The 27,970-nt window shown below is 58.6% G+C and overlaps 2 protein-coding genes across 6 annotated transcripts; one reads left to right on the top strand and one right to left on the bottom strand.

Moving 5' to 3' along the window:
- Positions 1-330: 330 nt before the first annotated feature.
- Positions 331-2,368, bottom strand: LOC115831480 (collagen alpha-2(I) chain-like). Its single transcript, XM_030799770.1, has 3 exons — positions 1,584-2,368; positions 1,103-1,149; positions 331-718 (listed from the first exon to the last, which is right to left on the bottom strand). The coding sequence occupies exons 1-3, from the start codon at positions 2,366-2,368 to the stop codon at positions 681-683; spliced, it is 870 nt and encodes a 289-aa protein (XP_030655630.1). The 3' UTR covers positions 331-680.
- FMNL1 (formin like 1) lies at positions 2,285-27,646 on the top strand. 5 transcript variants are annotated; one of them, XM_030799547.1, is made up of 28 exons: positions 2,285-2,495; positions 10,895-10,978; positions 12,613-12,726; positions 13,479-13,552; positions 13,903-13,986; positions 14,327-14,455; positions 15,065-15,082; positions 16,419-16,527; positions 17,586-17,662; positions 17,852-17,945; positions 18,871-18,945; positions 19,285-19,395; positions 20,815-20,964; positions 21,466-21,567; positions 21,719-21,971; positions 22,210-22,503; positions 22,695-22,819; positions 23,470-23,672; positions 24,119-24,353; positions 24,504-24,572; positions 25,144-25,224; positions 25,304-25,433; positions 25,578-25,741; positions 25,957-26,058; positions 26,203-26,298; positions 26,535-26,655; positions 26,830-26,929; positions 27,193-27,646. In XM_030799547.1, the coding sequence occupies exons 1-27, from the start codon at positions 2,367-2,369 to the stop codon at positions 26,919-26,921; spliced, it is 3,315 nt and encodes a 1,104-aa protein (XP_030655407.1). In that variant the 5' UTR covers positions 2,285-2,366; the 3' UTR covers positions 26,922-26,929; positions 27,193-27,646. The 5 variants fall into 5 exon arrangements, with proteins under 5 accessions (XP_030655407.1, XP_030655406.1, XP_030655404.1 ...); XM_030799546.1 differs by lacking the exon at positions 26,830-26,929 and having other exon boundaries at positions 27,193-27,644; XM_030799544.1 differs by having other exon boundaries at positions 26,535-26,929; positions 27,110-27,644.
- The last annotated feature ends 324 nt before the right edge of the window (positions 27,647-27,970 follow it).

Raw genomic sequence — 27,970 nt, 5'->3', positions numbered from 1 at the left:
CTTCCAGGCTGGGTGGGGTGCCTCATGCCTGTAATCCCAGCACTTTGGGAGGCCGAGGCAGGCGGATCACTTGAGGTCAGGAGTTCGAGACCAGCTTGGTCAACATAGCAAAACCCCGTCTCTACTGAAAATACAAAAAATGAGCTGGGTGTGGTGGTGCGTGCCTGTGGTCCCAGCTACTGAGGAGGCTGAGACTGGATAATTGCTTGGACCTGGGAGGTGGAGGTTGCAGTGAGCTGAGACCGAGCCACTGCACTCCAGCCTGGGCAACAGCGAGAGACTCTGTCTTAAAAGAAAAAAAAAGTCTTCCACAACAGTTATCTTATAGAGACAAGAAGAAGAAGAAAGAAGAAAGAAGGAGAAGAAGAGGAGGAGGTCCTAGCTAATCTGAAGGGCAAGGACCCAAGGGCAAGGCTCTGGTTTGTCTGAGAGGGAGAATATGGCAGTGTGCAGGGAATGGATCATTTTCCCTGCATGCCCAAGGAGAATCCTGCTTTGACTCACCTTGGAGGTCCTTGGTCAGGCCACGAAACCAGTGATCACATCTCTCACCCATCTGGGGTGCTGGTGACCTTGGCAGAAGAAAGGCTTAAACCAGGTCAACCTGGGGGAAGGGGCTGGCTCCTTCCAGGGTCTTCCTCCAGATTAGATGTTAACTTTCCGTCTCTTGCTTAGTCTCGTCAGTGGCTCTGAATGTGAGGGCAGAAGGAGGAGGATGCTGTCAGGGGAGGGGACACTAATGGCTCCTGACCTGTCCTAGAGATAATCCGGGGCTCCTTCAGCGGGCCCTCCCTCCTCAGTGCCCTGGAAGTGTAGGGAGGGGTCAGTTGGGGATCCCCACAAATTAAATGGGGAATGAGAGGAGCAACTGAAAGTCTCAAATTCAGGCTATAGATGGGACCCCAGCCCCCCATACTCTCCCATCCTACATGAGATGGGCAGTGGAGGGCCAGGACAGCAACTCCAAGCCAGTGTAGGTTTTGGAGGTAGACAGTGAGGAGTCTTGCTTCTGTCCTTTGTTAGCTGAGTGCCCTTGGACAGCTCACTTACCTACTCTCAGCCTCAGTTTCTCCATCTCTAAAATAAGGCTACCAATACCTACCTTCTCTGGCCATTGTCCGGATGAATGAAAGAGCTCTGGAAGTATTTCTGTAATTAGCAGACATCAGAGATTGTTATTCTCCAAGGTGAGAGGCCCCTCTAGATCCCTGGCGGTGACAGTGTCAAGATTCTTTTTCCCTCCTCTGCGGTGCCCGCTCCTTTTCCAGCCTTGCGGCTGGCTCTCATCCTCCTTTCCGCAACCCCCCACTCCTCCTTGGGACCACCTTGGCGGGCCCAGCTTCTTGCAGCCTGCCCTATTCCATAGGTGCCCCCATTCTAAAACCTGTAGGGGTACCCTGCCCAGGCGCACGGTTGGTCGAGGTGGGACAGGTGGTGGGGGTCTCCACTGGCCTGCGTCCGCGCCCCCAACCCTGTTTAGGAGTTCCTGTTTGGAGATGGCTCCCCCTGGTCCTCAGCTCGTCTCTGGGCTAAGCAGGGGAGGAGAGAAATAAAAGGTGGGGGGCCTGGAAGGGGGTTCCCACCTTCTCAGTTCGGGACCCGAGACGGGAACGCAGCCCTGGCGCGCCAACGCTGCACCACCGTGGGTGTCCGAGCCGTGCTCGCAGTCGTTGAGATCCTCGGTGCGGAGGAGATGTGCCCCTCCGATCCCCAGGCCGTGACCCCCTTCACCCAGACCCGGCCAATCCCTCGCCCGAGGCGAGCGGGAGGATGCGGTTCTAGGACCCGGAGGCGCCGCCGAGCGCGCCGCCGCCTCGGCCTCGCCTCGGTGGCCTCCTGCTCCGGCAGGTGAAGCGGCGCCGGCCGCCCCCTCTGCGGCAGGTGAAGCGGCTCGGCAGCCCACTCCCCGCCCGCCATGGTTGCGGGGGTCCCCCGGCCGGCACCCGGCGCCCGCCCCCTCCCTCCAGCCCGCCCCCCTGGGGCTGGGTGCCCGGCGGCGGCGGCGGCGAACTGCGGTTTGCGCGCACGGGGAGCGACAGCAGAAGTTCGAAAATCGCCGAGGGGGGAGCCAGCGCCGCAGCTTCCTGCCCCCGGCCCAGCCCTCTGGCCCCGGCGGCCTGCAGCCTGACTTCCTCCCCCAACCCTGCAGCTCGCCGCCCGGTCCCACGGACGGGGCCGCCCCGATGGGACGCCGCGCCCCGGCCCCTGCGCGCCGCTGAGCCGAGCGCCCCCCGCCGCCGAGACCCCCGCCGCCGCCGCCAGCCGCTGCCCCGTCGCCCCCGCCCGGGCCGGGAGCCTCGTCCCCGTCCCCCGGAAAGCTGGATTTCCGAGGCTGGAGGCGCCTGGCCGGCTGGGTGGGGACCACCATGGGTAACGCGGCCGGCAGCGCCGAGCAGCCCGCGGGCCCCGCCGCGCCGCCCCCCAAGCAGCCCGCGCCTCCCAAGCAGCCGATGCCTGCGGCCGGAGAGCTGGAGGAGAGGTTCAACCGCGCCCTGGTGAGTGCGACCCGGAGGCGGGTCGGGCGCGGGCGGGGGGCGGCAGGGGCGCGGCAGGGGCTGGGCGCGCGTCCCCGCCCCCGGGGACTCAGGTGCCGCTTGGAGATCCCGGGTCCGGCAGCTGCTCCCTCCAGGAGGTGGGAGCGACAGTGGCCTTTTTTTTTCAGAGTGACTTAGCACTCTCCCCCCAAAACTTTCTTCAGTAATCGCCCAGTCTTCCTCCCTAAGACACCTCCACCCCTGCCGGGTCTAAAGGTCTAAACAAGTATGTCCTGTGAAGAAGCTGGCAGCGGGGCACGCACAGGGGTCCCGGGTCGTCCCCTTCCCCACTGCACGCAGGCCCAGCCACCGGGCGCGGGTCTGGGGCATCTGCCTTTCTGTGTCTGGGGTCAAAGATGAAAGGGTTACAACCTCCGGGAGCAGGAGACCTGCTGGAGGTGTTGGGTCCTGATTTGTTGGGCGCCTGGGCTGCCAGGAGTCGGGTTGTCGGATCATGGCCAGGAGGTATCTGTGTTTCTGCCCCGCCATATGTCAGAGCCAGGGTGCCTGCGGGTCTTTATCTTGGGGCATCCTTTCCAAGCCACTGAAGGGAGTAAGATGAGGGAGGGTGGGGTCAGTACGGGTGGGTCGCCCAGGCTAGGGGTGGAGCAAAATCTGGAACCACCCCCCACTGTGCCTACCTGGGGAATTGGAGTGGGGGCGCTGGGGAATAAGTCTCTGGGAGGGAACCATCAGCTCAGGCCGAGCCTGGAAACAGTCAACATGTTCAGTGGGGTGGGGGCTCCAGAGCAGACTCAGGGGTCCCCAAGACCCTGCATAAGGCAGAAGTAGGGAGAGGAAGAGCTGCTCACTCTCACTCCCCCCACCCCCCCAAGCCCTGGCCCTGGCTCCCTCCTCTAACTAATTGCCTGGTGGCCTGCCTACTGTCAGCCTTCCCTTGCTGGACGCTGGGTGACAGGCAAATGAGGCTGTGCCTTCTCCCAGATGCATTTCCCAGTCTGTGCAGACAGCCCTGCAGGTCTGAGGGTGGGGGCTCAATGGAGACACAGGCTGCAGAGGGTGCTGGCTCAGTTGGTGGCCCTCCATCTCCTTGACATCATTTCCCCTCGCCTGGCCAGTCATTAGGCCATATGTGCTAGATCCTCAGCATGGCCCCAAAGGGTCGCCTCCTAACAGTTCCTGAAAATGTTGGCTTCTGTCCTCTCCCAAGAGAAGGCTGGGGGGAGTTTGGAGGAGCTATGGGGTGGCGAGGGATCCATCCTTGTGAAGACACCTTGCTTGATTAGAGGAGGGCAGGGACACTGAGGGATGCCTCACACCAGTCTGGCCCCTGACTTCTCCATCTCTCCACCTGCCCTGCTCCCCGCTCCCCAAGCATAGGACTTCACAAAGCTGAGCTGAGCTGAGCAGATGGGGGAGGGGGGAGAATGAGGAGACACAGTGTCTGGGGGCCATCTGGAGAGCCTGCGTTGGTGGTGGGTCCTTGGACCCCTGCCAGCCTGGTTGGAGGGACATGGGTCTGTCTTTCCCCCAAGTTTGTGTCTATGGTCGGGGGTGTGGGCTCTTGGGGTGAGGTCCTGACCCCAATTTCCATTTAGCACGCTGATGGGGAGGAGCCCTGTGAATAATTCAGACCAGGGGAAAATTCACAAGTCAAATGGTGAGGTTCTGATGTGTGTGTAGGACTTGTTTGCCCTGCTTGGATTTGTGGCTGTAACTGATTGGCTCAGTCTGACAGTAAATGCCACTGGGAGTCCCTGAGTACCAGGACGTGGAGGGGGGACACCCACAGGTGGGTTAGAGAGGGTGTGCTGGTGGAGAAAGTGGAGGTGACTAGCAGAAATTTAGGGTAGCAGCACCCACCAGGGCTTACCCCCTACCGGGTGCCCAGGAACCCCAGTGTGTTTATACCTTCTTCCTGGGCTGGCTCAGCCTGTCTTATATCCTGTTGTGGGCAGGTTAAACCCAATCTAAGGACACTTGGCTAAGACCCTGGTTCCTCTCATTCCCCACCAGCAGGGGCATGAGGCTTGCCCCAGGGTGACAACCTTGACCTCTGCCTGAGGCTGCCCAGGGCTAAAGAGTTGGTTCAACCCTCAGGTCTGGCAGTGGGTATCGCAGAGTGGGTCGCTATCTGAACCCCCACCCGAACCACCATGGCCAGAGCTGAGTCCTGTCCTCAGTCAGTGTCTAAGAGAAGAAGAACCTTAGATTGCTGAGGGGAGGGGCCCACCGCCATCAGTGGTCCCCAGTCTCAATGGGAGAAGCACCGTCCTGCCCTCGGGGATGTAGTCCAGGGACCCCAGGGAACCTCTTCCTTCCCCTTTTGTCCCTGGTGGGGCATAGGATCCTGATACTCCAAACTCTCCTTCCTCTCCTGGCTGTGGGACCTCTCTTGTGGGTGAGGGGTGTCCCCACTTACAGCCAGACAGGAGGTGCAGGAAGCCCTTCTCCCAAGGGTGGGTGGTGGGGGGCTACCTTTCCAAGAAAGCTGTGAAAGAAAGGGGTGCCCCCTGCTTAAAATGGGGGTGGAGAGAAAGAGCAGGTTGAGCCAGGGTTTCCGGCTGCTGCCTTAGCAACAGCAGAGGAGCGGTGGCTGCCCAGCCCCACGGGCCTGCTGCGATGGTGGGAACACCAGCCGGCGGGGCGCCAAGCTCTCGCCTCTCCTACGCCCATGCCCAAGGCTGGGTGTCTTCCAGCCCCTTCATGCCTTCCTCTGGGAGGCACGCAGGGTCAGGGACTGGGATGACAAGGCGACCTTTCCAGGCCTGCCAGAAGAGCCACGCTTATACCTGGGCCTGGGACACCCTTGATCTGCCGGGCAGGGAGAATCCCATAACCTTGGGGCAGAGGGATCAAGGGAAGATGTCAGGGGTGGTGTACGTGAGGCCAAGAGCCATGCTGGCATCCAGTAGCAGTGGAGAGGAATTTGTCTGATGGGTGCTCTTAGCTTGTGCCCAGGGGCCCGGGTGCCTGGCCAGGCTGTGTGGGGAGGTCAGGATGGCCCCATGTTGGGTGCGGGCCTGGAGTCCTGCTTGCAGCTGGGGCCCTTCCCTTCTGGGGCTGGCAGTAAAGGGCAGGAGGGACTGCAACTGAGGCACTGCCCCCTGGCCACTCCCACCTCCGGGACAGGGCAGATGAAGTGTGGGGACATGGAGCCATGGGGTCGCTCAGGCCTTATGCCTCCCATTTGCAGGACAGAGGATCTCAGGGGGGATGTGGCCATGTGGTCTGATGTTGGGCTGGGCAGAGGAGAGGGGTGACATTCCCAGCAGGCAGAGCTGGCACACACTAACCCTGGAAAGCCACGGATGTGGTGGGCATGATTCACAGTGACATCTGGGGCTGATTGGCAGAGAGCTGGGTGAGATGGGCAGGAGCAGGTGCTCTCGGGGCTACCTCTGTCTTTTTCCTGGGAACATGGAGCCCTGGAAGGTGGCTTGGGTGACCTTTGAGGGGACAGGGGTTACTTACGGGAAAGGGAGGGACGTTTCCTGAGCTTTGGGGTCATGATGTTTGGGGGTTAAGATTCATTTTTGTCACTACCCGCATGGCCCTGGACAAGTTACTTAACTTCTCTGAGCTGTAGTTTCCCTCACCTGTAAAAAGAGAATAATAATGGCATCTGCTGGCCTCCTAGGATTGTCAAGAGGGTGAAGTAGAGGACTTCGCACAGTGCCTGGCACAGAGCAGATGCTCAGTAACCCCCCCTCCACTGTGAGGAAGGGGATAAAGCTGGAGCTGATCTGGTCCTTTCCATCTCAGGGCCCATTTAGTGGAGGGAGCCCAGACCCTGCCTCTCCTCTCCCTCCACCTCCACTACCAAGAGCACCCAAGGTTACTGTGCACTCCCCAGGAGCCCCAGATCCTTAGTTAGTGAGGGCCAGGCAACCTCCCCACCGTTATGCAGGTCACCAGCAGTGGGGCCCAGACCGAAAACTGCCTGGTGGCCGGAAACCGCTGGAGGGAGGGCCCACCTCTCCTGGAGGGTGGGGCAGCGGTGCTGCTAACGGTAGCAGTGTGCACATGGGAGGGGGAGGGGAGGCCTCCACTTCCCCCTGAGAGAGGGTGTGCTGGGGGGGGGGTTCCCCAGTGAGTAAGAGCTCGGTGTGGGCAACAACAGGAAGCGTGGGGCGCTGGGTGGCAGGAAATGGGGCTGGCTGTTCCTGGTTCCTCAGATGGGAGACCTGGGCCAGGCTGTCTGCAGAAGACCCCTGGGGGCCAGGACCCACATTTCCCATTCCCCGGGTGCTCCTTCTTTGGAGGGAGCTGGTCTTCCTTGCTAGCTTGCCACTGAGGCCACCCTGGGCAAGCACCTTAACCTCCTTGAGCCTCAGTTTCCCATTTGTGAACTAGGGATTATAACAGTATCTATTTTGTAGGCTTGTTGAGGTTTAAGTGAGTTTTGATGTAAAGCGCTTAGAACGGCACCTAGGCACCGAGTGTTTGGGGACTGAGAGATTAATTCTGAGTTGAAAAAAAGTGTCTGGGGAGCACTTGTTATTGTTATTATTGTCGGTGTTGTTTTCCTCCTACCAGCCTGGATGATACCGGTAGTGGCTTCCACCCTGCTTGCCCTTGTCCCAGCTGTGGGGACCCTTGAACTCTGATGGGAGAAGCTGTTAGCTCTTTGGGTCCTCAGCACCTGATCCTAGGGCTGGGTCTCCTCATAGGTCTCCTGTAAGCCTGGAATTGCTTATAAGAGCTCCAGAAAATCTATATGCCAAGTTTAAAAAAGTGGGTAAAATTGATTGTGTTTGGAGATGTGCCAAGAGCACTACAACTAAGGTTGAGACCATATAGAGGTGGGCAGGTGGCAGGGAGATGGATGGGGGAGTGGGGGCTGGGGGACAGGCTCAGCTTCTGGGCCCATCGGGTTGAGGAACGCCTGTGGGGCTGGCCTGAGACTGGGATTGATGTCCAAGTTCAGGGGTACCCTGGGGCTTGAAGGGCTAGGCCATAGGGAGAGATGGGCAGGTGGACTGAGACGTAGGCTCCGCTCAAACTGAAAGTGAAACCCTACGGTGTGGCTGTGTCCAGATGTGGATGCAGCCCCTTCAGCCTCCTGGGACACTGTCTCAGAAGTCAGCACTGGTGTGGGGGAGGTGGGGGAAGGGCTCTTAGCAGTGTCTTTTGGGGGCTGGTCTTAGGTGAGCAGATGCTGGGGGTCCCCTCTCACACCCAGGGCAGGGAGGGAGGAGAATGGTCCCCACACATTCTAATAGAAAGATGTGGGGAATCAGTTCCTTTTCTCGGCCACACCCTAAAAGATGAATCCTGTCTCTTTCCTCATCTGACCCAAAGCACTAAAGGCAGCAGGGAAAGTAGGCTGAAGGCTAGTTAAGGTTTGGCCAAAGCCTTGGAGACAAGTCTGTGTTTCTGGATGTTTTCACAAACTTCTGCTCACCCTACCATCCCCTACCCTGGGGTCTCCCATGGACCCCTGCCTCTCCACTGCTCCTGCCTCTGTGAAGTGCTTCTTCATAGTATTAGGCCACTGAAGAGCTTTGTTAAATCCAAACTCAGCTTCTCACTGAGTGTTCCAGGAGCTCCGTGAGTGTGAGGCTCCGGTGAAGGAGTGCGCCCATTTTATGGAGGAGGAAGCTGAGGTCCAAGGGGGCAAAGAAGCTGTAGGGCTAGTTGGGCCCAGAGCCTGGGTCTTTTGAAGCCAGCTCCAGGTCCTCCATGTGGCAGCTCATAGCTGTCCCTTCCCACCCCCCTCAGGAGGCAGGTATCCCACCCACCTGGACTGCCAGCCCCTCCCCTCTACTTGAGCACTGTCAGCTAACTCTCCGTGTGTCCCCCAGCCCCCCATCCCATGGTGCTGCTGCCTTGCTGAAGGCCCTGGTCTGGGGGTCTGTTCCTGTTTTCCGGGTGGTCTCCACCCCGAGTGAGTGGCATATCATGGCCCCTCTCCTACTCCCTGGAGTGCCTGGCTCCTCGGTGGGCACAGCCACAGCTGAGGAGCAGCTGCTAATTAGTGTTCGGCGCTGTCAGAGCTATTTCTGATTTCTGAGCCTAAATTTAGCCCGTCTGGCAGGCTGGCATGTGGGCCTGGGGGCCTGAGAAAGCCCAGGTGGGGAAGGGGCATGGGCACCCTGCCCTCCACCACTGTTCAGACAGGTGCTCCAGGCCCCAGCAGAGGCCTCCCCTCCGCAGTAACAACCAGGGGGCTGTCCTGGGGGGAGTGGACCCGAGTAGTGGCTCAGAGTCAGCTCCAGGCTCAAAGCCAGCCCGGCTCTCCTCTTACTGGCTTCGTAACCTTGGGCAGGTCACTAAACTAATCTGTGTCTGCACCTGTGAGGTGGGAATGTTAACGGTGCCAGTGATGGCAGTGAGGGTGGAAGGCAGTCATCGGCGTGCAGGGCTCAGAGCAGTGCCTTGCACAGTGGGCATTCTGGTGGAGCTGGCTACCTGCCTGTTGGGGATGTCATTATGACTAGTTACTGCCTCTAGCAATGCCGCTGGGGCCATTCCAGAACCATAAAGGTCCCTGGGTGGGTGAGGGCCTGGGAGGATTCATGTCGGGAAGCAGCTGTCCCCTCTGTGGCTCTGTGCTGCTGGGCTCAGCCATCCCCTTACTCCCTGGCCACCATCTCCATTCTTTTGTGCTGGCCACGGCTCCAGTTTCCCTGGCACTGCTGGCCCTGTCTCCCCTCTTTGTCCCTTTCCTCCACCTTGCTCCCACCTTGGCCCTGCCCCACCCTTTGTCCCTGTGGGGTGGGGGTGACTGAGAGCCATCACCCCATGGCTCTCATGAGAGCCATGGATCTGTTACTCTGATCCATTAGCAAGATGGATCAGAGAGAGAGACAGACAGACAGAGACAGAGAATGACCTCGCCTCCTTTGTACTCCTGGGCGGTCCCCCCGACTCCCTGCCCCTGTGGTAGCAGGAGCTGTCCTGGTCCTTGGAGGGCTGGGGGAGGGCGGCCAATGAGACAGCGGTGGTTTCCTCAATCCAGGCTCACTTTCGCAATGGGGGAGAAGGATGACGTATTCCACCCTCCCCAGCCGCTGGGGGCGGGGGCCTGGCGGAGGGGCAGTTTCACCTCTCCAGCAGGGCCTGGCCGGAAAGCTTAGGCAATGGAGGCTGAGTGCACCCAGCTTCCTGTTGTCTGGGCCTGACCCGAGGCAGTGATTTTGGGGATAAGGTCTGGCTGGAGCCCCAGAACTAGGCCCAGAACCCTGGAGAGGAAGCTGGCTGGGGAGCCTCAGGTGGGTGTGGCCCTCTGACTGCTCCAGCTGTGGCCTCTCCTCAGAACCACATGACTGAGGGTGTGGAGCGTGAACCACCATGGCTGGTGAGCCCCTCGGGGTCTCCCACATCCCCGATGGAGACCCTTACTCAACTCAGAGCTCCTTGAGGGCAGGAACTGTCTTTTTGGGCCAGACATATAGAAGGCTCTCAATAACCTGAGGTTTACTAAATTGAAGGGAACTGGCCTCATCTTTTGGGTCTGTCAGGGAGACAAGCCAAGTCTGGGGGTCCAGAAAGCCCCTGGTGCTATTGACACTTGGTTGATTCTGCAGCCCTGGGCTGGCCCTAACCTGCTCCGTGGTGGCAGGGGCACCGTACCCTTGTCGTCTGTGGCCAGGGGAGGAGGACCCAGGCAGAGCTCTGTTGACCTTTCTCAGCTCCTGGGGGAGTCCCAGCTGGGCGGCCCGCACCACAGACCCAGGGCACTGGCTCTTCTCCCCAGTGCTGTGGCCGAGTGACCTTCCCCACAAATCTCCCCACCCCTGCAGCTGTGATCTGGAACTCCCTGCCTGCTGACATGGCTGCCCTCAGCTTCCCCAGCCCTCTCCTTCCTTTCTCAGCCTTCTCCTCCAAGTGGGAGGGGGCTGGAGAGGGATGAGGAGAAGGCTGCTGTCCACCCTCCTTGCAAGAGGTTTCCTGGTGTTGGTGAGGCACTGGTGCCCTGGGCCTGGTCTGTGTACACGTGGGATCTGGTGGGCCACTGGCCACTGGCCACACTTTGGCCTGACTGGTGATGGCTCCCCTGTTAGCTTCCCACCAGAATGGGGGAAGAGATGATGCCCCAATGGGAAAACTGGGGCCCAGAAGTGTCTCAGCTCCCCAGAGAGGTAGGCTGACAACCCACGCACCTGCCTGCACACCAGGCAGGCCAGGGAGGCGGTGTGGGGGGCGACACAGCGCAGGCAGACTCGAATTCAAATCCTACTGTCCCTTCTAGCTGGTGTGCCCTGGGAAAGGTGCTCTGTCTCTCTTGGCCTTGGCCTTCTCATTGGATGACACTACTTATCTCCTAGGGTCAGAGGATTCATGGGGGTGATGCACCTCCTAGGGAGCCAAGTGGGTTTCCCCCAAATGCCCATTCTCCCCTCTCCGCTTGTTGGGGCCCCAGGCTCAGGGGTCTTTGTCCTTCCTCTCCCTAGAACTGCATGAACTTGCCCCCAGACAAGGTCCAGCTGCTGAGCCAGTATGACAACGAGAAGAAGTGGGAGCTCATCTGTGATCAGGTAGGTGCCAGCACTGCCCAGCCACCCCTTCCCTCCCACTGTCAGCACCCCACCCTGACCAGGCTGGGGCTATGGGGAGAGGGGCACCACCATACTGCCCATAGGGCCAAGACTCTGCTCAGTGGCCAATGTAGCACCTGGGGAGGGTGCTGGGGTCTGCAGGACTCCCAAATCCCTTTCTCTTGAACTCCCCAAAAGACCTTGTGAGTCACTAGCAGGGCTGGGTCAGCTTCGGAGGAGCTGGCAGAGCTGGTTCAGGCTAGGGCAGCTGGGGCCTCGTCACTGTCACTGTCCTCCTGCTGAGCTTCCTGAGAAACCTCTCTGGACTGGGGAAGGGAGGGGGTGACCCTGGGGTTGGACATCTTCACCTGACCCCATGGGAGGGAGGGAGGAAGGAATTCCCGCCCTTTTGCCTTGGGTCCAGAGGAGCTGCAGTTGACCAGCAAACTCCCCAAGGCCCGCCACTTTGGACCCCTGCTTTGGTGCTCCGTCCAGGTGCCTGGACTCGCGGGTCACTCAGCTGCCCCCACCCCTCCAGCTTCAAGGGCTGCAGTCGGCCATGGGCCCACCCTCTGGGCTGGGTGGGGCTAGGCTGCTGCAGGGATTCTGTGAAGGAGGGAGGCTGCAGAGGCTGGGGGTGGGGAGTTGGGAGCTGAGAGCCTCCCCTGGGAGCCAAGCCTGGGCCTTCGCCTCCTGTTAATGAAGCAGATGGCCTGAGCTGGCTGGGCAGCAGTCCAGGGGTACGGGCTGGGAAGTGGGAAGAGGGTGGAGAGCTGCCCCTGGAGTCTCTGGTAGGGGTCCCCTCGGAGCAGCTCAGCCTGACATCTCAGAGGTTGGGGGCTCAAAGGGCTGGAAGAAGTGAGTCTGAGGGGTGGCTTGGTGAATCTGAGAGGTTTGGGTTGGAAGGGTGGGGGACCCTCTGGGGAGGGGTCTTTGCTGTGGTCCCTGCCTCTTTGTGTGAGTGGCCGCTGGAGGCTGCGGTGGGGTAGGGGAGTTAGGAATTGCATCGCTGAGCACAGGAGAGGAGCACGCAGGTTCCTGCCAACCCAGACATGTAGGGCGGCCGGGTCCGAGTCCTACCCAGGTGCTGGGTCCCCTTCACGAGGCACCTCCAGCCGTCCTTCCCTGCCATATCCCAGCTCTGGTCCAGGGAAGGCGCCACCTGCCGGCTAGACTGAGTTCCTTCTCACCCCAGGGCGGGGCCTACGGCAGGACTGACCCCTGCATAGTCCACCCCAAAGCTGTGTCAGGGCTGTGGCCTGGGAGCCCATATGGGAAGGGCAGGCTAGGCCTAGGCCAGGGGTCTTTAAAGTGGCCCAATGCTAGCTGGGCGTGGTGGTGCACACCTGTAGTCCCAGCTACCTGGGAGGCTGAGGTAGGAGGATCGCATGAACTATGTTCATGCCGCAGCACTCCAGCCTGGGCCACAGGGCAAGAAAAGAGAAAGATAAAATAAAATAAAAGAAAGTGGCTTGGTGGACTATTTGGGTTTATACCTTTGGTATTTCAGAGGCGTCTTAAGAAAGCCTGGGACCTCAGATCAGAGCTGAGAATGGGACATTGGGACGAGAACTGATCATTTGCCCTGGGGTAGCTCTGGCTGGTTTTCTATACACCCCATTCCATCTCCCCAGGAGCGGTTTCAAGTCAAGAACCCCCCCGCAGCCTACATCCAGAAGCTGAAGAGCTATGTGGATACTGGTGGGGTCAGCCGAAAGGTAGCAGCTGATTGGATGTCCAACCTGGGGGTACATGTCTCCCCTCTTTACTCTGTCCCTTTCCCCCACATTTTCCAAGCTCTGGTCAGCTGGAGTACCTGTGTGTACAGACTTTTCTATGTGCGTGTGTGGGTGCATGTATGAGTGTGTGTGTGTGTGTTTGTGTGTGTCTGTGTATTTATAGGGGACTGAGAGTGCCCTGGGTATGCACTTTAGATATTCCTCTGTACATCCTGTGTGTGCTTACATGGACACATTCTGTGTACTTATACTGTGTGTATACACATGTGCAGCCCATATGTCCATATATAGGTGTGTATGTATACTATGTGTGTACTTTGTCCACTTATGGATGTGTGTATGTGTACCCTTGAGTCCATATCTAGGAGAGAGAGAGAATGTGTGTGTGTGTGTGTGTGTGTCCATGTATGGATGTGTGGATATCCTATGTCGGTATTTAGAGTCACGTATACGGATGTTCATGTGCTGTGTGTGTGTGTGCGCACACACCCTGACTCTTTGTGTGTGTGCATGTGTATACCTTGTGTGCCCATGTATCGGGGGTGTGTGCACCCTGCTTGTCTATGTATGGGGGAGCACACGTAGCCTGTGAGTTCTTATTCTGCTGGGCAGGTGTGTGGAGGTGGTGGGGGAGGCTGAGCATGAAAGGCCACTTGTGCCAGTTGGAGGAGGGTGGGCGCTGCTGCCTGCTGCCTCAGGACTTGGTGGGCCTGTGGGAGGCTGGGCTCCACCCACCAGCCTTCCCTGTTCTCGGTCCCCAGTTTAAGAGGCGAGTTCAGGAGTCCACGCAGGTGCTACGGGAGCTGGAGACCTCCCTGAGGACAAACCATATTGGGTGAGTGAGGGCTCAGATCTTCCTCTCTGGGCCTAGGAAGGCTCTGCTTCCAGGCAGCTCCTGGAGCTTCCCCTTCCTACTCCCCCTGCCCCCTGCACAAGGCTGTGCTTGTGGACCACCTCCTGGAGGTGTCCAGGACAGCTTCCCCTCCCCTTCCTGCCCATGCTCTGACTGGCACCTTGAGGCATGGCTGGGCTGTGGGACCCACCTGAGTCTCCCAGAATCCCTTGGTATCTTTGGGTCTTTGGGGGCTGAAAGGGCACCCCAGGGGTCCTTGCTGTCCCTGTTCTGTGCCCATCTGGGGCAGGACCTCCTTTCTGGCCGGAGCTCAGGGAGCCCTGTGCCCACAGGTGGGTGCAGGAGTTCCTCAATGAAGAGAACCGTGGCCTGGATGTGCTCCTCGAGTACCTGGCCTTTGCCCAGTGCTCCGTCACGTAAGCCCCCCGCTCCCAGCCCTCATGCCGCTCCTCAGAGCTTTGATCCCCGTCTCCCTGCATCTCACCCACTCCCCTGGCCAGTTTCAAGCCGAGCAGCCCAAGCCTACCCTGGAACCCTCCATTTGGCCTTGAGTGATGCTCCTTCCAGAAGGCCTGCCCCCGACAGGGAGGGGTGGCCTCTCTTCCACCACTAGGTTCAGCACAGTGCCAAGAACACAGCCTCCTCCTCCTGCTCCTTAGTCTCTCCTGCAGGTCTGTCTCTCCTTGCATTTCCTCTGCCCCCTCTTAAGTGGCCCCTGCAGTGTTGGCCTCCAGCCCCATTACATCCTGTCCCCAGGTATGACATGGAGAGCACAGACAACGGGGCTTCCAACTCAGAGAAAAACAAGCCCCTGGAGCAGTCCGTGGAAGACCTCAGCAAGGGTCCGCCCTCCTCCGTGCCCAAAAGTCGCCACCTGACCATCAAGTATGTGGGCCACAAGGTGGGGTTGTGGGAGAACAGAGAATTCAGCCCCCACACTGCTGCATCTAGCCAGCCCACCCCGGGCCCTTGGGGTTGGCGAGAGGGGTAGCCACCCATTAGGGGTCCGAGTAAGGGACTCATACAGAGTTTGGGACACCAGTATGTTAAGAAGCCATCAGGGGTGGGGCTGGGTGCTGTGGCTCACGCCTGTAATCCCAGCACTTTGGGAGACTGAAGTGGGCAGATCATTTGAGGACAGGAGTTTGAGACCAGCCTGGCTAACATGGTGAAACCCCATCTCTACTAAAATACAAAAATTAGCTGGGTGTGGTGGCGCACGCCTGTAATCCTAGCTACTCAGGAAGCTGAGGTGGGAGAATCGCTGGAGCCGGGGGGATGGAGGATGCAGTGAGCCGAGATCGCATCACTGCACTCCAGCCTGGGTGACAGAGTGAGACCCTGTCTCAAAAAAAAAAAGAAAAAAGAAGCCATCAGGGGTGGGCACCTAGAAGTTGGAGTCTGGATGGGTCTGGGATAAGAAGGGAGTTTCTGGGTTGGTGGGACCCCTCTTGTATGCATCTAATCCCCTGTTTTCTCCCATGCGGCCTCCAGGTGTCCCCCTTCTCCCCGGTACGTAGCCATCTAGGGGCAGGTGCATGCCTGGCTGACTCCCTCCCAGGGTGGTGGTGGGTTAGGATGAGGTATTCAACTGATGTCCCTGGGTTCAGTGCTGTGGCTGGGTTCCTCCATCCTAACACGGGCATCTTGCTGGGAGGCAGGAAGCAGGCAGTAGATTGACCCTAGAGCATCTTGTGGATCCCTAGCTTCCTACTTTAGGTCTAGAGAATTGATTGCATATTAAGCCTCAAACTTTCACAATATGTTATTTGTCCATTCATGCAATTATGCATTCAACAAACTTTTTTTAAAAACTTAGTATGTATTAGCTGTGTGGCAGGTGCCCAGGAGATAGGTCACCCTGCCCTCAGGGGCCCACAGTCTAAGTGGGGGACAATTTAGTGTGACAGGCTGTCATGGAAGTGTGCCTGGGAGCTCTGAGAAGGGAGGTGACCACCACTTGGGGCATCAGGAAGGCTTCCCAGAAAAGGTGGCACTGGAACTATGTCTTACAGACAGATACAGGCTTTACAGGCAGCCATGGGAACAGGGAAGGGCATTCCAGGCAGAAGGAACAGCATGAACGAAAACTCTGGCATATTAGCACAATGACAAGAAAGGGTGATGTGGCAGGAGGGGGTGAAGGCGGGGCCTCCCGGTATTACTGGGAATGTGATAGAATCGTCAGGGAGACTGACATGTGGAAGTCCCGGTCGGCAGTTCTGCAACAATGAAAACATCACACATTTGTTGGCGAAGAATAAGGGAGTACAGTCCTATAGCACTTACCATGTGCCAGGCACTGTTCTAAGCCCATTCCATAGTCCCAACAACCCTGACAGGAAGCTACTATTATTAGCATTCCTATTCTAGAAGCGAGGAAAGTGAGGGACAGGGAGATTAAGTGACTCGTCCAGTAAATGGTGAGCTGGGATGCTCCTGAACCCTGGCAGTGTAAATTCAGATCCGCCTCTCACATTGGGAGATGAGCCCAAGTGGCCATGAGCGCCACCTTGTGGTGATCCTTCCCATATCTCTTCCTTCTATAGACCTTCGCCCTACCAAGTCCCTGGGAAGAGTCTTTGCTTCCGTGTCCCCCGCTTCTCCAAGCATGCCAGACCCCAGGTCTAGCTTCCGTGTCCCCCCTCCTCCAAGCATGCCAGACCCCAGGTCTAAGGACTGAGGAAGCCTGCCTGCCCTTAGCCAGCCTCTTTGGTTGGGTAGACAGGATATGGTGCCATCAGGTTCCAGATGTGCCTCCTCTTACCCCAGAGGCCATCTGAGTGGTGGGGAAACAGGAAGCTGGGGCTCACTTTGACTCCTGCTGCCTCCTCCACACCCCGCCCAGGCTGACCCCAGCCCACAGCAGGAAGGCCCTGCGGAATTCCCGCATCGTCAGCCAGAAGGATGACGTCCACGTCTGTATTATGTGCCTACGTGCCATCATGAACTACCAGGTCAGCCGGGGGGCATGGGACTGGGGACTAGGGAGCCCAGCCTGTCCTCACCGGGGGCTACACAAGCTGCCGAGGCTCTGGGATCCACTGTCCCTTTACCCTGTGCCGTGCTGGGCAACTTGCGCATCTGGGCTGTTGGCTCGGGCTTTTAAGGCTGATGAGTCTTGAGGGGAAGCCCATGTTTTTGCTGCCTCTGTCAGGTTCTCTGAGTACCCCTGCCCAAGGCTGGGACATGAAGGAGCCTCACATAGGGACTGGGCTCACCTACCAAGAAGGGCTGGCCAGAGGGCCAGGGGAGAACAGCCTCGGGTCGATTCATTTGGAGGGCTGATGGATGAAGCTAGGTCCTCCTTTACTTAGCCCGCCTTTAAGCCAGCTTCATGGTTTCCAAGGTGCCTGATGCTGGCTTTTGGAAACACAAAGGTTTTTAAAAAGAGGCCAGGTGCAGTGGCTCATGCCTATAATCCCAGCACTCTGGGAGGCCGAAGCGGGAGGATTGCTTGAACCCAGGAATTCGAGATCAGCCTGGGCAACATACCGAAACCCCATCTCTATGAAAATAAAAAAAATAAAAAAAAAATAAAGAGGCCAGGCGTGGTGGCTCATATCTGTAATCCCAGCACTTTGGGAGGCCAAGGTGGGCAGATCACCTGAGGTCAGGAGTTCGAGACCAGCCTGGCCAATATGGCGAAACCCCATCTCTACTGAAAAAATACAAACAAAATTAGTTGGGTGTGGTGGCAGGTGCGTGTAATCCCAGCTACATGGGAAGCTGAGTCAGGAGAATCACTTGAACCCGGGAGGCAGAGGCTGCAGTGAGCTGAGATGGCGCCACTGCACTCCAACCTGGATGACAGAGGGAAACCCCATCTTGAAAAAAAAAAAGAGAGAAACAAGGCCAGGTTTTGGTGGCCACAGAAGAAGTTGCGGTTGGATATGAAGAACTTCCTAAACTTGAGGGCAGTTAAAGATCCGCGTGGCACGGCACTGACTCTGCTGGGGTGCCTGAAGTCCAGGGGGGCCCTTCCTGGAGACACTGACCTCTCCTCTCTCCCCAGTCTGGCTTCAGCCTTGTCATGAACCACCCAGCCTGTGTCAATGAGATTGCTCTGAGCCTCAACAATAAGAACCCCAGGTGAGGTCCAGGCCCCCAAACCTTTCTCCATATCTAGGGTCTTCTCCTACTTAGCCCCTTGCTTACTGTGTCCTCCAGGTCTCAGAGGCTCATTCCACACCCACTGTGCTCCTCCTAGCCAGGCCTGTGCCCACCCTTGCTGCGGGTCCTGCCTGTTCTCAAGGGACAACCTGCCCCTTCTCTCTCCAGAACCAAGGCTCTGGTGCTGGAGCTGCTGGCGGCCGTGTGCTTGGTGCGGGGAGGACATGACATCATCCTTGCAGCCTTTGACAACTTCAAGGAGGTACCGGAGTCCCTCATCCAAACATGCATTTCCCCCTATGGTGTTGCTTGGAGTCTTGTTGTTGGCAGTTGTGGCCTTTGCTGGAGACAGCTGGGGACATTGGGTGGGCATTTGGGGAACGCCCAAAAGTTGAAGTTTAGCCACATCGCTGGCTCAACAATCTGGGATGGGGAAGTTCTGAATGGAAGGTGCAGGGTCAGGTAAGGGCACCACCTGGGTGGGGGTAGGGACAACTACAGGGACCTGCTGAACCTCTGACTCAGCCTTGCCAGATCCAAACTAGCCTTGGTTCATACCTCCAGGAGTTGCAGACTCTGGCTAACAGGCTTGCAAGAAGTAGATGTGTGGGGATGCATAAGATGCATAAGACAAGATATCTTCATTCATTCATTCCTTTATTGAATATTTATTGAGTGCCTACTATGTGTCAGGAACAGGGCACTTGGGGCACATCAGTGAACAAAGGAAACCATATAGGGAAAGACAGAAACGATATAATAAATGAGCAAATTACATAGTATGTTAGGAAATGACAAATGCTGTGAGAAAAAAGCCAGCAATGTTGCAGAGGGAGGGGGAATTGGTTGCAGGGTGGTCAGGGAAGGCCTCACTGAGCAAGTGAGATTTCAGCAAAGCTGTGAAGGAAGCAAGGGACTTGGTGTGGGAGTGAGGGCACTCCAGGGAGTTGGAACAGCAAGTGCAAAGGCCCTGGGGTGGGAATGTGCCAGGATGCCAGTGTGGCCGGAGTGGAAAAAGTGAGGGGGAGTGGGAGATTGAGAGGGAGTGGAGGTTTTGAGCAGAAGAGTGATGTGGCTCAACTTAGAATTAACTGGAGAGGAGCCTGTTGAAGCACAGTTGTGGCAGCCAGAAGGTAGCTTAGGACGTGTGTCACTGGGCCTCAGTGACAGCCATTCCCCTTACCCAGGTGTGTGGGGAGCAGCACCGCTTTGAAAAGCTGATGGAATATTTCCGGAATGAGGACAGCAACATTGACTTCATGGTGAGCTCAGGAGCCCAGCAGCCTGAGGCCTGGGCCAGGCCTTCTTGGGTGCAGGGAGCAGCTAGGGTCCTGGGTGCTGGGCAATGGGCTCTGCCCCCGCTGGGCAATGGGCTCTGCCCCCGCAAAGCATAAGGATTGAGTGGTCAGTAGGGGAAGGGTGGATGTTGGCAGGGGGCTGGATTGAGGGAACATGGAGGTGAAATGTTGGGCAGGCCAAGGCTGGGAGTTAGTGGAGTGAGAATTGTGGAGAAGGAGGGAGGCTTGGGGTAAGTGGAGGTGGAAAGCATTGAGCAACCCCACCTAGAGGATCATAGATCTGCCCATGTCCCTGGCTCCCAGGTGGCCTGCATGCAATTCATCAACATTGTGGTACATTCGGTGGAGAACATGAACTTCCGTGTCTTCCTGCAATATGAGTTCACCCACTTGGGCCTGGACCTGTACTTGGAGGTAAGCCCTGTACTGCCCCCCAGACTGAACTGCCTGCCCACGGTAGAGTATGGCTGAGTGGTTAGCAGCATGAGTGCTGGGGTCAGGCAGACCTGGGTTTAAATCCTGGCTCTGCCATTTCCTGCTATGTGACCTTGGATAGGTCTCTTTCTCTCTCAGAGTGTCAGTTTTGCCATCTGTCAGATAGGAGAATCATAGAAGATAATCTTGACTGTAAATGCATAGACCAGTGCCTGGCACATACCAGGCCCCCAGTCTATGCAACTGTTTTTGCAGGCACCAGAACAAGTCAAGGTGGCCCAGAGTCTGGCTCTGGGAGCACCAGCCTCAGACAGGTGCTCTGACTCCAGCATATAATGGGGAACCCAGAGATACAGGGTAGAAGCAGGAGTTGGCTCATGCTGGATAGGCCCAGGACATGGAGGAGTTCCCTGCCCTGGCGAAGGTGGGCAGAGCTGCTTGGTGCTTCCTGGCCCAGCCTGAGCAGAGAAGCTGCAGCTCCTTCTCTGCTTCCTTTGGGAGGTTTCCTGGATGAGCGGGGCTTTTGGGGTTGGATTTTTGAAAGCCAGGATTAACAAAAGGTAGACAGCAGGCTGGCAGGGGGGTCTATCTGTACAATGGGATATTATTCAGCCACAAGAAGGAATGAAGTATTGACACATGGTACAACATGGGTGAGCCTTGAAAACATGCTAAGTGAAAGAAGCCAGACACAAAAGGTCACACACTCTATGACTGCTTTTTTTTTTTTGAGATGGAGTCTTGCTCTGTTACCCAGGCTGGAGTGCAGTGGCACAATCTTGGCTCACTGCAACCTCCGCCTCCTGGGTTCAAGTGATTTTCCAGCCTCCCCTGTAGCTGGGATTATAGGCGCCCACCACCACCACCACACCCGGTTAATTTTTGTATTTTTGGTAGAGACGGGGGTTTCACCATGTTGGCCAGGTTGGTCTTGAACTCCTGACCTTAGGTGATCCGTCTGCCTCAGCCTCCCACAGTGCTGGGATTACAGGCGTGAGCCACCTCGCCCAGCTATCTATGATTGCTTTATATGAAATGTCCAGAATGGGTAAATCCATAAAGATGGAAAGTAGATTAGTGGTTGCCAGGGACTGGGGGAGGAGAGAATGGCAAGTGACTGCTGACGCCTATGGGGTTTCTTTTTGGGCTGATGACAATGTTCTGGAATTAGATAATGGTGATGGTTGCACAACCTTGTGGCTATACTAAGAATGACTGAATTGTACACTTTAAAATGGATTTTATGATATGCGAATTATATCTTAAAAAATAAAGAAAAAGTAGGCTAGGGCTCAGGCCCCTTCCTCTGGATGGCAGTGGTGGTGGTGGGGGGTTTGGAAAGACTCCCCACTACCACACACACCAGGCCTCACCCCGCTCCTTCCATCTGGGGGACAGAGGCTTCGGCTCACTGAGAGTGACAAGCTGCAGGTGCAGATCCAGGCGTACCTGGACAATGTTTTTGATGTGGGGGCGCTGCTGGAGGACACAGAGACCAAGAACGCTGTGCTGGAGCACATGGAGGAACTGCAGGAGCAGGTGGCACTGGTGAGAGTGGGTCCTGACCCCAGCCCAGCACATCATAGGCCCACAGGGCACACGAGCCACAGGGCCACGCAGGCATGGGCACTGGGCGGCAGACAGTGTTATAGTTGTGCATTGGAGGTGCTGCCTGCCTGGCCCGAGTCTGGCCTGAATCCAAAGCCTGAATCTGTTGGGTGTCTTTCTCAATGAGTGTGGGTAAGCGCCCTCACTGACAGGCCCCTCCTCTACCCAGGCTCAGACCCCAGGTGAACTGAAATGGGTGCCTGGGGCCCCGCCCAGCTCAGTCTCCTCCTCTCCCTCCACCTCCCGCATCACTGGTACCTTGGTTTCCTCTCCTTATTTGCTTGGGTTCGAGTGCCAGGCTCGGCCCACCCTTGGCACCTGGGCTGAGCGGATCTGGGAGCCTCCCCCAGTCTTCCAGGCAGGCATGCCTGATGCCGCCCCCTCACCGGCGGTGCCAGTGCCGGGCTGCGGGTCGGGGCTCACCATGTGCTGGTGCTACAGCTGACAGAGCGGCTTCGGGACGCGGAGAACGAATCCATGGCCAAGATTGCAGAACTGGAAAAACAGCTAAGCCAGGCGCGCAAGGAGTTGGAGACCCTGCGGGTGAGGCTGGGGCGGGTGGTGGGCCAGGCGCCCAAGAACAGGCCAGCTGAGGCTTCTAGGCTTGACATCTCCCTCCACCCCGGGAAAAGGATGGGGACTTGGTGCCAAGGAGTCTGCTGGTGGGCACTGACCCCTCCCGTGGGGTTCGCAGGAGCGCTTCAGCGAATCGACCGCCATGGGCGCCTCGAGGCGTCCCCCAGAGCCTGAGAAAGCGCCTCCCGCTGCCCCGACGCGGCCCTCGGCCCTGGAGCTGAAGGTGGAGGAGCTGGAGGAGAAGGGGTTAATCCGTATCCTGCGGGGGCCGGGGGATGCTGTCTCCATCGAGATCCTCCCCGTCGCTGTGGCAACTCCGAGCGGCGGTGATGCTCCGACTCCGGGGGTGCCGACCGGCTCCCCCAGCCCAGGTGCGCAGGAGCTTCAGGCTGGCGGGGATGCGGGGCAGGGTCTGGAGGGGAGCCCAGGGGCATCTGTGGCGGGCAGAGTTGGGCGAGGGAGGTTTGGATTGTAGGCTCGGCTCAGGTAGGAGCGCATGCGTAGAGCGGGGAGGCGGAGAGGAGCCCACCCAAGCCAAGGAAGCTGACTCGCGCCTCCCCCCCGCCCCGCCCTGCCCTGCCCTGCCCTGCCCTGCTCTCGCTGGCTCAGATCTCGCACCTGCAGCAGAGCCGGCTCCCGGAGCAGCGCCGCCGCCGCCGCCGCCCCCACTGCCCGGCCTCCCCTTCCCGCAGGAAGCCCCGCCCTCGGCGCCCCCACAGGCCCCGCCTCTCCCTGGCAGCCCGGAGCCCCCGCCGGCGCCGCCGCTGCCCGGAGACCAGCCGCCCCCACCCCCGCCACCGCCACCACCTCCGGGCACTGACGGGCCTGTGCCTCCGCCGCCGCCGCCGCCTCCCGGAGGTCCTCCTGATGCCCTAGGAAGGCGCGACTCAGAATTGGGCCCAGGTGAGTGGAGTGGACCACCTTGGGCACGGGGCTGGGGGGAGATGGAGGGAGGGGCCTGGGCCTCAGTGTCCTCCAGGGTCCTCTGCCTGGGGGTCTTCTGCTGCCTCCTGGCTGCCCCATCAGCCCTCCCTGGGCCCAGGTTCCCTCCAGTACCCCCAGTGCTCACCACTCCCCACAAACCCCCGTCCCAGGAGTGAAGGCCAAGAAGCCCATCCAGACCAAGTTCCGAATGCCACTCTTGAACTGGGTGGCACTGAAACCCAGCCAGATCACCGGCACTGTCTTCACAGAGCTCAATGACGAGAAGGTGCTGCAGGTGAGTGTCCCTGCCTGGCTCCGCATGTGGGCACCGGAGGAAGAGGGGAGTTGCCTGGGTCAGACTGGGCCCTGGGGGTAGTCATTTTTTCCAAGCCATTTCACAGATGAGGAGGGGGAGGCCCAGGGATGGGCATTAAGCCAGACTGGACCAGTACCTCTAACAGGCAGAATCCTGCCTTCCCAAACGCCTTCCCCTCCATCCCTGCAGAGGGGTGCATCCCCTCACCCCAGTTCTTCTGCCTCCAGGCCTCTTTCCTTCCACTTTCCCACAGGCAGCCAAGGCTTCAGCCCTCCTGATTCCACTTCTAGTTTTCCAAAAGGATGTGTTCTCTTGCCTCTAGGCCATTGTTCCATTCTGTTCCCTCTGCCTGGAATGTCCTTTCCTTTCTCCTTTTTACCGCTGGCCAGTTCAGCTCTTCCTTTAGCTCTTGTGGCCCCAAGTCTGGGTCCCCCAGGTTAGACGGCCCTCCTCCTCCAGGCTCCCTGTGCTTCCCGTGCCTCCCAGCAGGGCCTGTGGTCAGGCTGGGTTACTGGTTCTCTGCTGGTGGCCTGGTCAGAGCCAGATGGGTGGCTCCAGCACTATGCTCAGCCAGGAGAGTGCCAGACCCCAGCCCCACCCAGCTCCGCCTCCTCACCCTGCACCTTCAGGAGCTGGACATGAGTGACTTTGAGGAACAGTTCAAGACCAAGTCCCAAGGCCCCAGCCTGGACCTCAGCGCTCTCAAGAGTAAGGCAGCCCAGAAGGCCCCCAGCAAGGCGACACTCATTGAGGCCAACCGGGCCAAGAACTTGGCCATCACCCTGCGGAAGGGCAACCTGGGGGCCGAGCGCATCTGCCAAGCCATTGAGGCGTGAGTGTCCCTGTCCTGGGCTTGTGGGCAGTCCGGCCCCTCTGCTAGGCTGGGGTTGTCAGGCAGATCCTAGTAAAAGAGTCTCAATGGTGAGCTCTTTCATCAAGCTTCGTACCAACCCTGGTCCAGGAACCTTGTCCCCATTTTAAGGTGGAGAAAACTGAGTCCATGCCTAAATTAGGATGTCCCACTTCCTCCCTGCCTCTTTGCCTAGCTGTGAGCACCCAGGCTGTAGGATTTACAGCTGGGCGTCTGCCACTGATGTACGATGGGGACCCCAGCTTCCCAGTTCCCAGTTTCTCTGGATTCCTACCTCTTGCTCTCTGAAGCTGTTGGCAAATAGAAAATACTGAAATTCATTTATTCAATCAAGGCAGGGGTAGCCCTGCTCCCAGGGACTGGTGGGTATGGATGATGCCCACTCTCCCCTCTCCTCCCTCCCACAGGTACGACCTGCAGGCTCTGGGCCTGGATTTCCTGGAGCTGCTGATGCGCTTCCTGCCCACAGAGTATGAGCGCAGCCTCATCACCCGCTTTGAGCGGGAGCAGCGGCCGATGGAGGAGCTGTCAGAGGAGGACCGCTTCATGCTATGCTTCAGCCGCATCCCGCGCCTGCCAGAGCGCATGACCACACTCACCTTCCTGGGCAACTTCCCGGACACAGCCCAGCTGCTCATGCCGGTGTGGGCGGAGCGGGCAGGGCGGTGCGACTTGGGTGGGGATGGGCAGGAGGCAACTCCCAGCCTGGGCTGCAGCAGGGAACCTGGGAGTACTTGAGCCTCCAGATGGAGGAGGCTCCAACTTATCTTATCTCCCCCATCCCACCCCCAGCAACTGAATGCCATCATTGCAGCCTCAATGTCCGTCAAGTCCTCTGACAAACTCCGCCAGATCCTGGAGGTGAGGGGCCAGGAGGTGGGGTCCACTCTTGCCTGTTCTGGGTAGTGTGAGAGGGAGACCCAGGCCTTGCCCACCTGCAATGCAACAAAGATAACATTCCCACTTCTCATGTACATGCTGAGAAGGACAAATCTAAGGCGGGTGGCGAGTGGGAAGGGGTACAGCAGCCGTGTCTGTAGCAGCTCACCTGGGACCCTGCTGGAGGGCTCAGTCCCCTTTAGTGTTGCTCTCTGAGCAACCTCACCTGCTCAGTGGAGGGCCCAGGAACCAGTAGAAATGGCTGGTGGAAAGGCAGTGACCACACAGACTAGGAGGGGTTGCTGGCAACAAGTTGTGGGTTGGACTAGCAGAGGACAAAATTGGGTGTGCCCATGGTGTTAACTGTGCACATGTGTGAGACCTGTGTGTACACACATGTACATGTGCTGTGGATCTGAGGGGACTGTGCAGGAGTACAGTAGGGGCTGAGTGTGTGGGGCCTGCTCCTTGCCACCTGTTCTCCTTGTGCAATATACTTAAGCGGTGTCCTCAGCCCTGGCATTCTGCTGAGCCTTTCTCCTGCCTCTCCCAGATCGTCCTGGCCTTTGGCAACTACATGAACAGTAGCAAGCGTGGGGCAGCCTATGGCTTCCGGCTCCAGAGCCTGGATGCGGTGAGGAGGGTCCCCTGGCTTGGGGACTGGGGCTGGGGACCGGCTGGTGGCCTGTGGCTTACAATGGGTCCTTGTGCAGCTGTTGGAGATGAAGTCGACTGACCGCAAGCAGACGCTGCTGCACTACCTGGTGAAGGTCATTGCAGAGAAGTACCCGCAACTCACAGGCTTCCACAGCGACCTGCACTTCCTGGACAAGGCGGGCTCAGGTAGGGGACACACAGATCCTTGGGTGCGGGGAGGGGCCGTGGGCTGGGGTAGGTTGGGAGAAAGCTAGGGTGCCACAGGATATAATTGGTGGGAGGGCTGCCTCTCCGATTCACTGACCTGATACTGCCCCATCCCTGGCCCAGTGTCCCTGGACAGTGTCCTGGCGGACGTGCGCTCCCTGCAGCGAGGCCTAGAGTTGACACAGAGGGAGTTTGTGCGGCAGGATGACTGCATGGTGCTCAAGGAGTTCCTGAGGGCCAACTCGCCCACCATGGACAAGCTGCTGGCAGACAGCAAGACGGCTCAGGTGCGCCAGGGCTGGCCTCACCTGGAGGTGGGGCATGTAGGAGCACTAGGTAGCCCAGCCTGGCGGGGTGTGGCCGTAGCTGGGACCCCTTGGGGGGATGCAGCAGGAATGAGGGGCCACCCTGCCTGGGAGGAGCTGAGTTCAGGTGGCCAGTGTCCTGAGGGGTACAGGCTGTGAGAGGTCTAAGCTGGGGGGCTGACAGGCTGTGCCCACAGGAGGCCTTTGAGTCCGTGGTGGAGTACTTCGGAGAGAACCCCAAGACCACATCCCCAGGCCTGTTCTTCTCCCTCTTTAGCCGCTTCATTAAGGCCTACAAGGTATTCGGGTCTGGGGCAGGCTGGGAGCCCTGTAGGGCACTGAAGCCTTTCCACTGGGCAGCGGACGGGTGGGGCTGCTTCTGTTTAGGGGGTGGGTAGGGCAGTAGGGAGGGCCACCCTCATGGAGACTGCCTTGGCCCACAGAAAGCTGAGCAGGAGGTGGAACAGTGGAAAAAAGAAGCCGCTGCCCAGGAGGCAGGCGCTGATACCCCAGGCAAAGGGGAGCCCCCAGCACCCAAGGTAGGCAGCTGCTCCTGGGCTTGGTACTGGGCTGCAGGGATGCATGGCATCTCATCACCCTCTGGTGTCACCCCCACACCCTCACTGTTACAGACAGACCCTGCCCCAGGAGCCTGGGATGGGAAAGGGTTCTTTCTGCTCAAGCCAGCTGTCCTTGCTGTGGGGGACCAGGCAGATATTCCAGGGTTTTGGTGATGGGGAGGCATCCTGGAGCTGGAGCTATAAATTCCCCCTAGTCACCGCCAAAGGCCCGGCGACCACAGATGGACCTCATCTCTGAGCTGAAACGGAGGCAGCAGAAGGAGCCACTCATTTATGAGAGTGACCGTGACGGGGCCATTGAAGACATCATCACAGGTAAGGGCTTGGCCAGGCCTTGGTCTTATCCTCAGTCTGTCCTTCTATGCTTTCTTCTGACCCAATCCCCTACCCTCTGGGGGACTGGCTGCCACATTGCTTCTTGCTACCTTTTCTGTTTTTCTTTCCTTTCTCCTTTCTCTACTCCCCTTCACCCGCCCCACCCCCACTCAGTGATCAAGACGGTGCCCTTCACGGCCCGCACCGGCAAGCGGACATCCCGGCTCCTCTGTGAGGCCAGCCTGGGAGAAGAGATGCCCCTCTAGCCCCTCAGGTACCCAGATGACCTGGCCTCTGATAACCACGCTGTCCACAGCCCCTGGGACCCTTGGGGGAACTGAGGCATGCTGCCTTCTCCTGGGCCAGTGGATGGCTGGGATGTGATTTGTGGGGTCGGGGGGTCTGACAAACATAAACGGTACCCCTGCCATGTGCACACAATCTGAGTCCTTAGGAGGCTAAGCTTTGTGCCCTGGAGCCATGCTCCCAGCTCTGGGCGGACTCCTGAATGGTAAATGTGTCTCCTTCGGTTGCCAGATCTGCGGAACCAGCCCTACATCCGCGCAGACACAGGCCGTCGCAGTGCCCGCCGGCGTCCCCCGGGCCCTCCACTGCAGGTCACCTCCGACCTCTCGCTGTAGCCGCTATTTCTGCAGGTGGATTCGGCAGGGGTGTGGGGCCGTGGACAGGCTGAGGCTCAAGGAAGGTGGTCCTCAGCTCGGCTGGCCGGGCAGCCCCTCCTCCGCTGTGGCCCGCCTCAAACGGGCTGGTGCATCCTCCTCTTGGCCACAGAGGGCAGCATCGACCGCCCCTCCCCCCAAATGCTGCTTGCAGCACCCACCCTAAAGCCCCCTCCAAATAGCCATACTTAGCCTCAGCAGGAGCCTGGCCTGTAACTTATAAAGTGCACCTCGCCCCCGCAAGCCCCAGCCCCGAGGACCGTCCATGGACCTTATTTTTATACGAGATTAATAAAGATGTTTGCAAAAGATCTGCGTCGGCTTCGTGCCTGCCGCAGCCACCCGCAGCCCGTTTCCGCTCAGCAAACGCTTTACTTGTACAAGCTCTTCATGGCAGGCCTCTGCAAACCAGCGGACGCCGGGGAGAAGGGCTGCTTCTTCACTAGAGTTGGCGGCGAGGGAGCCCGCTTCGAGGGTGCGGAGGCTCTCGTGGCTGGCCCAGTATCCCTGCGAGAGGCCGGAGGGGGCGAGCGGGCAGCTGGGGTTAGACCCGCCGGGCCAGCCCCGCAGCAGTTCTCCTTCCGGCTGCCCCGCCCCATTTGCGCCAGTCCTGCCGCCTACCTAGGCACCTGGCC

This window comes from Nomascus leucogenys, chromosome 19 (assembly GCF_006542625.1).
Source record: "Nomascus leucogenys isolate Asia chromosome 19, Asia_NLE_v1, whole genome shotgun sequence".
Lineage (NCBI taxonomy): Eukaryota > Metazoa > Chordata > Mammalia > Primates > Hylobatidae > Nomascus > Nomascus leucogenys.
The sequence above is the reverse complement of the archived record's forward strand: the minus strand, read 5'-3'. Positions and strand labels throughout refer to the sequence as shown.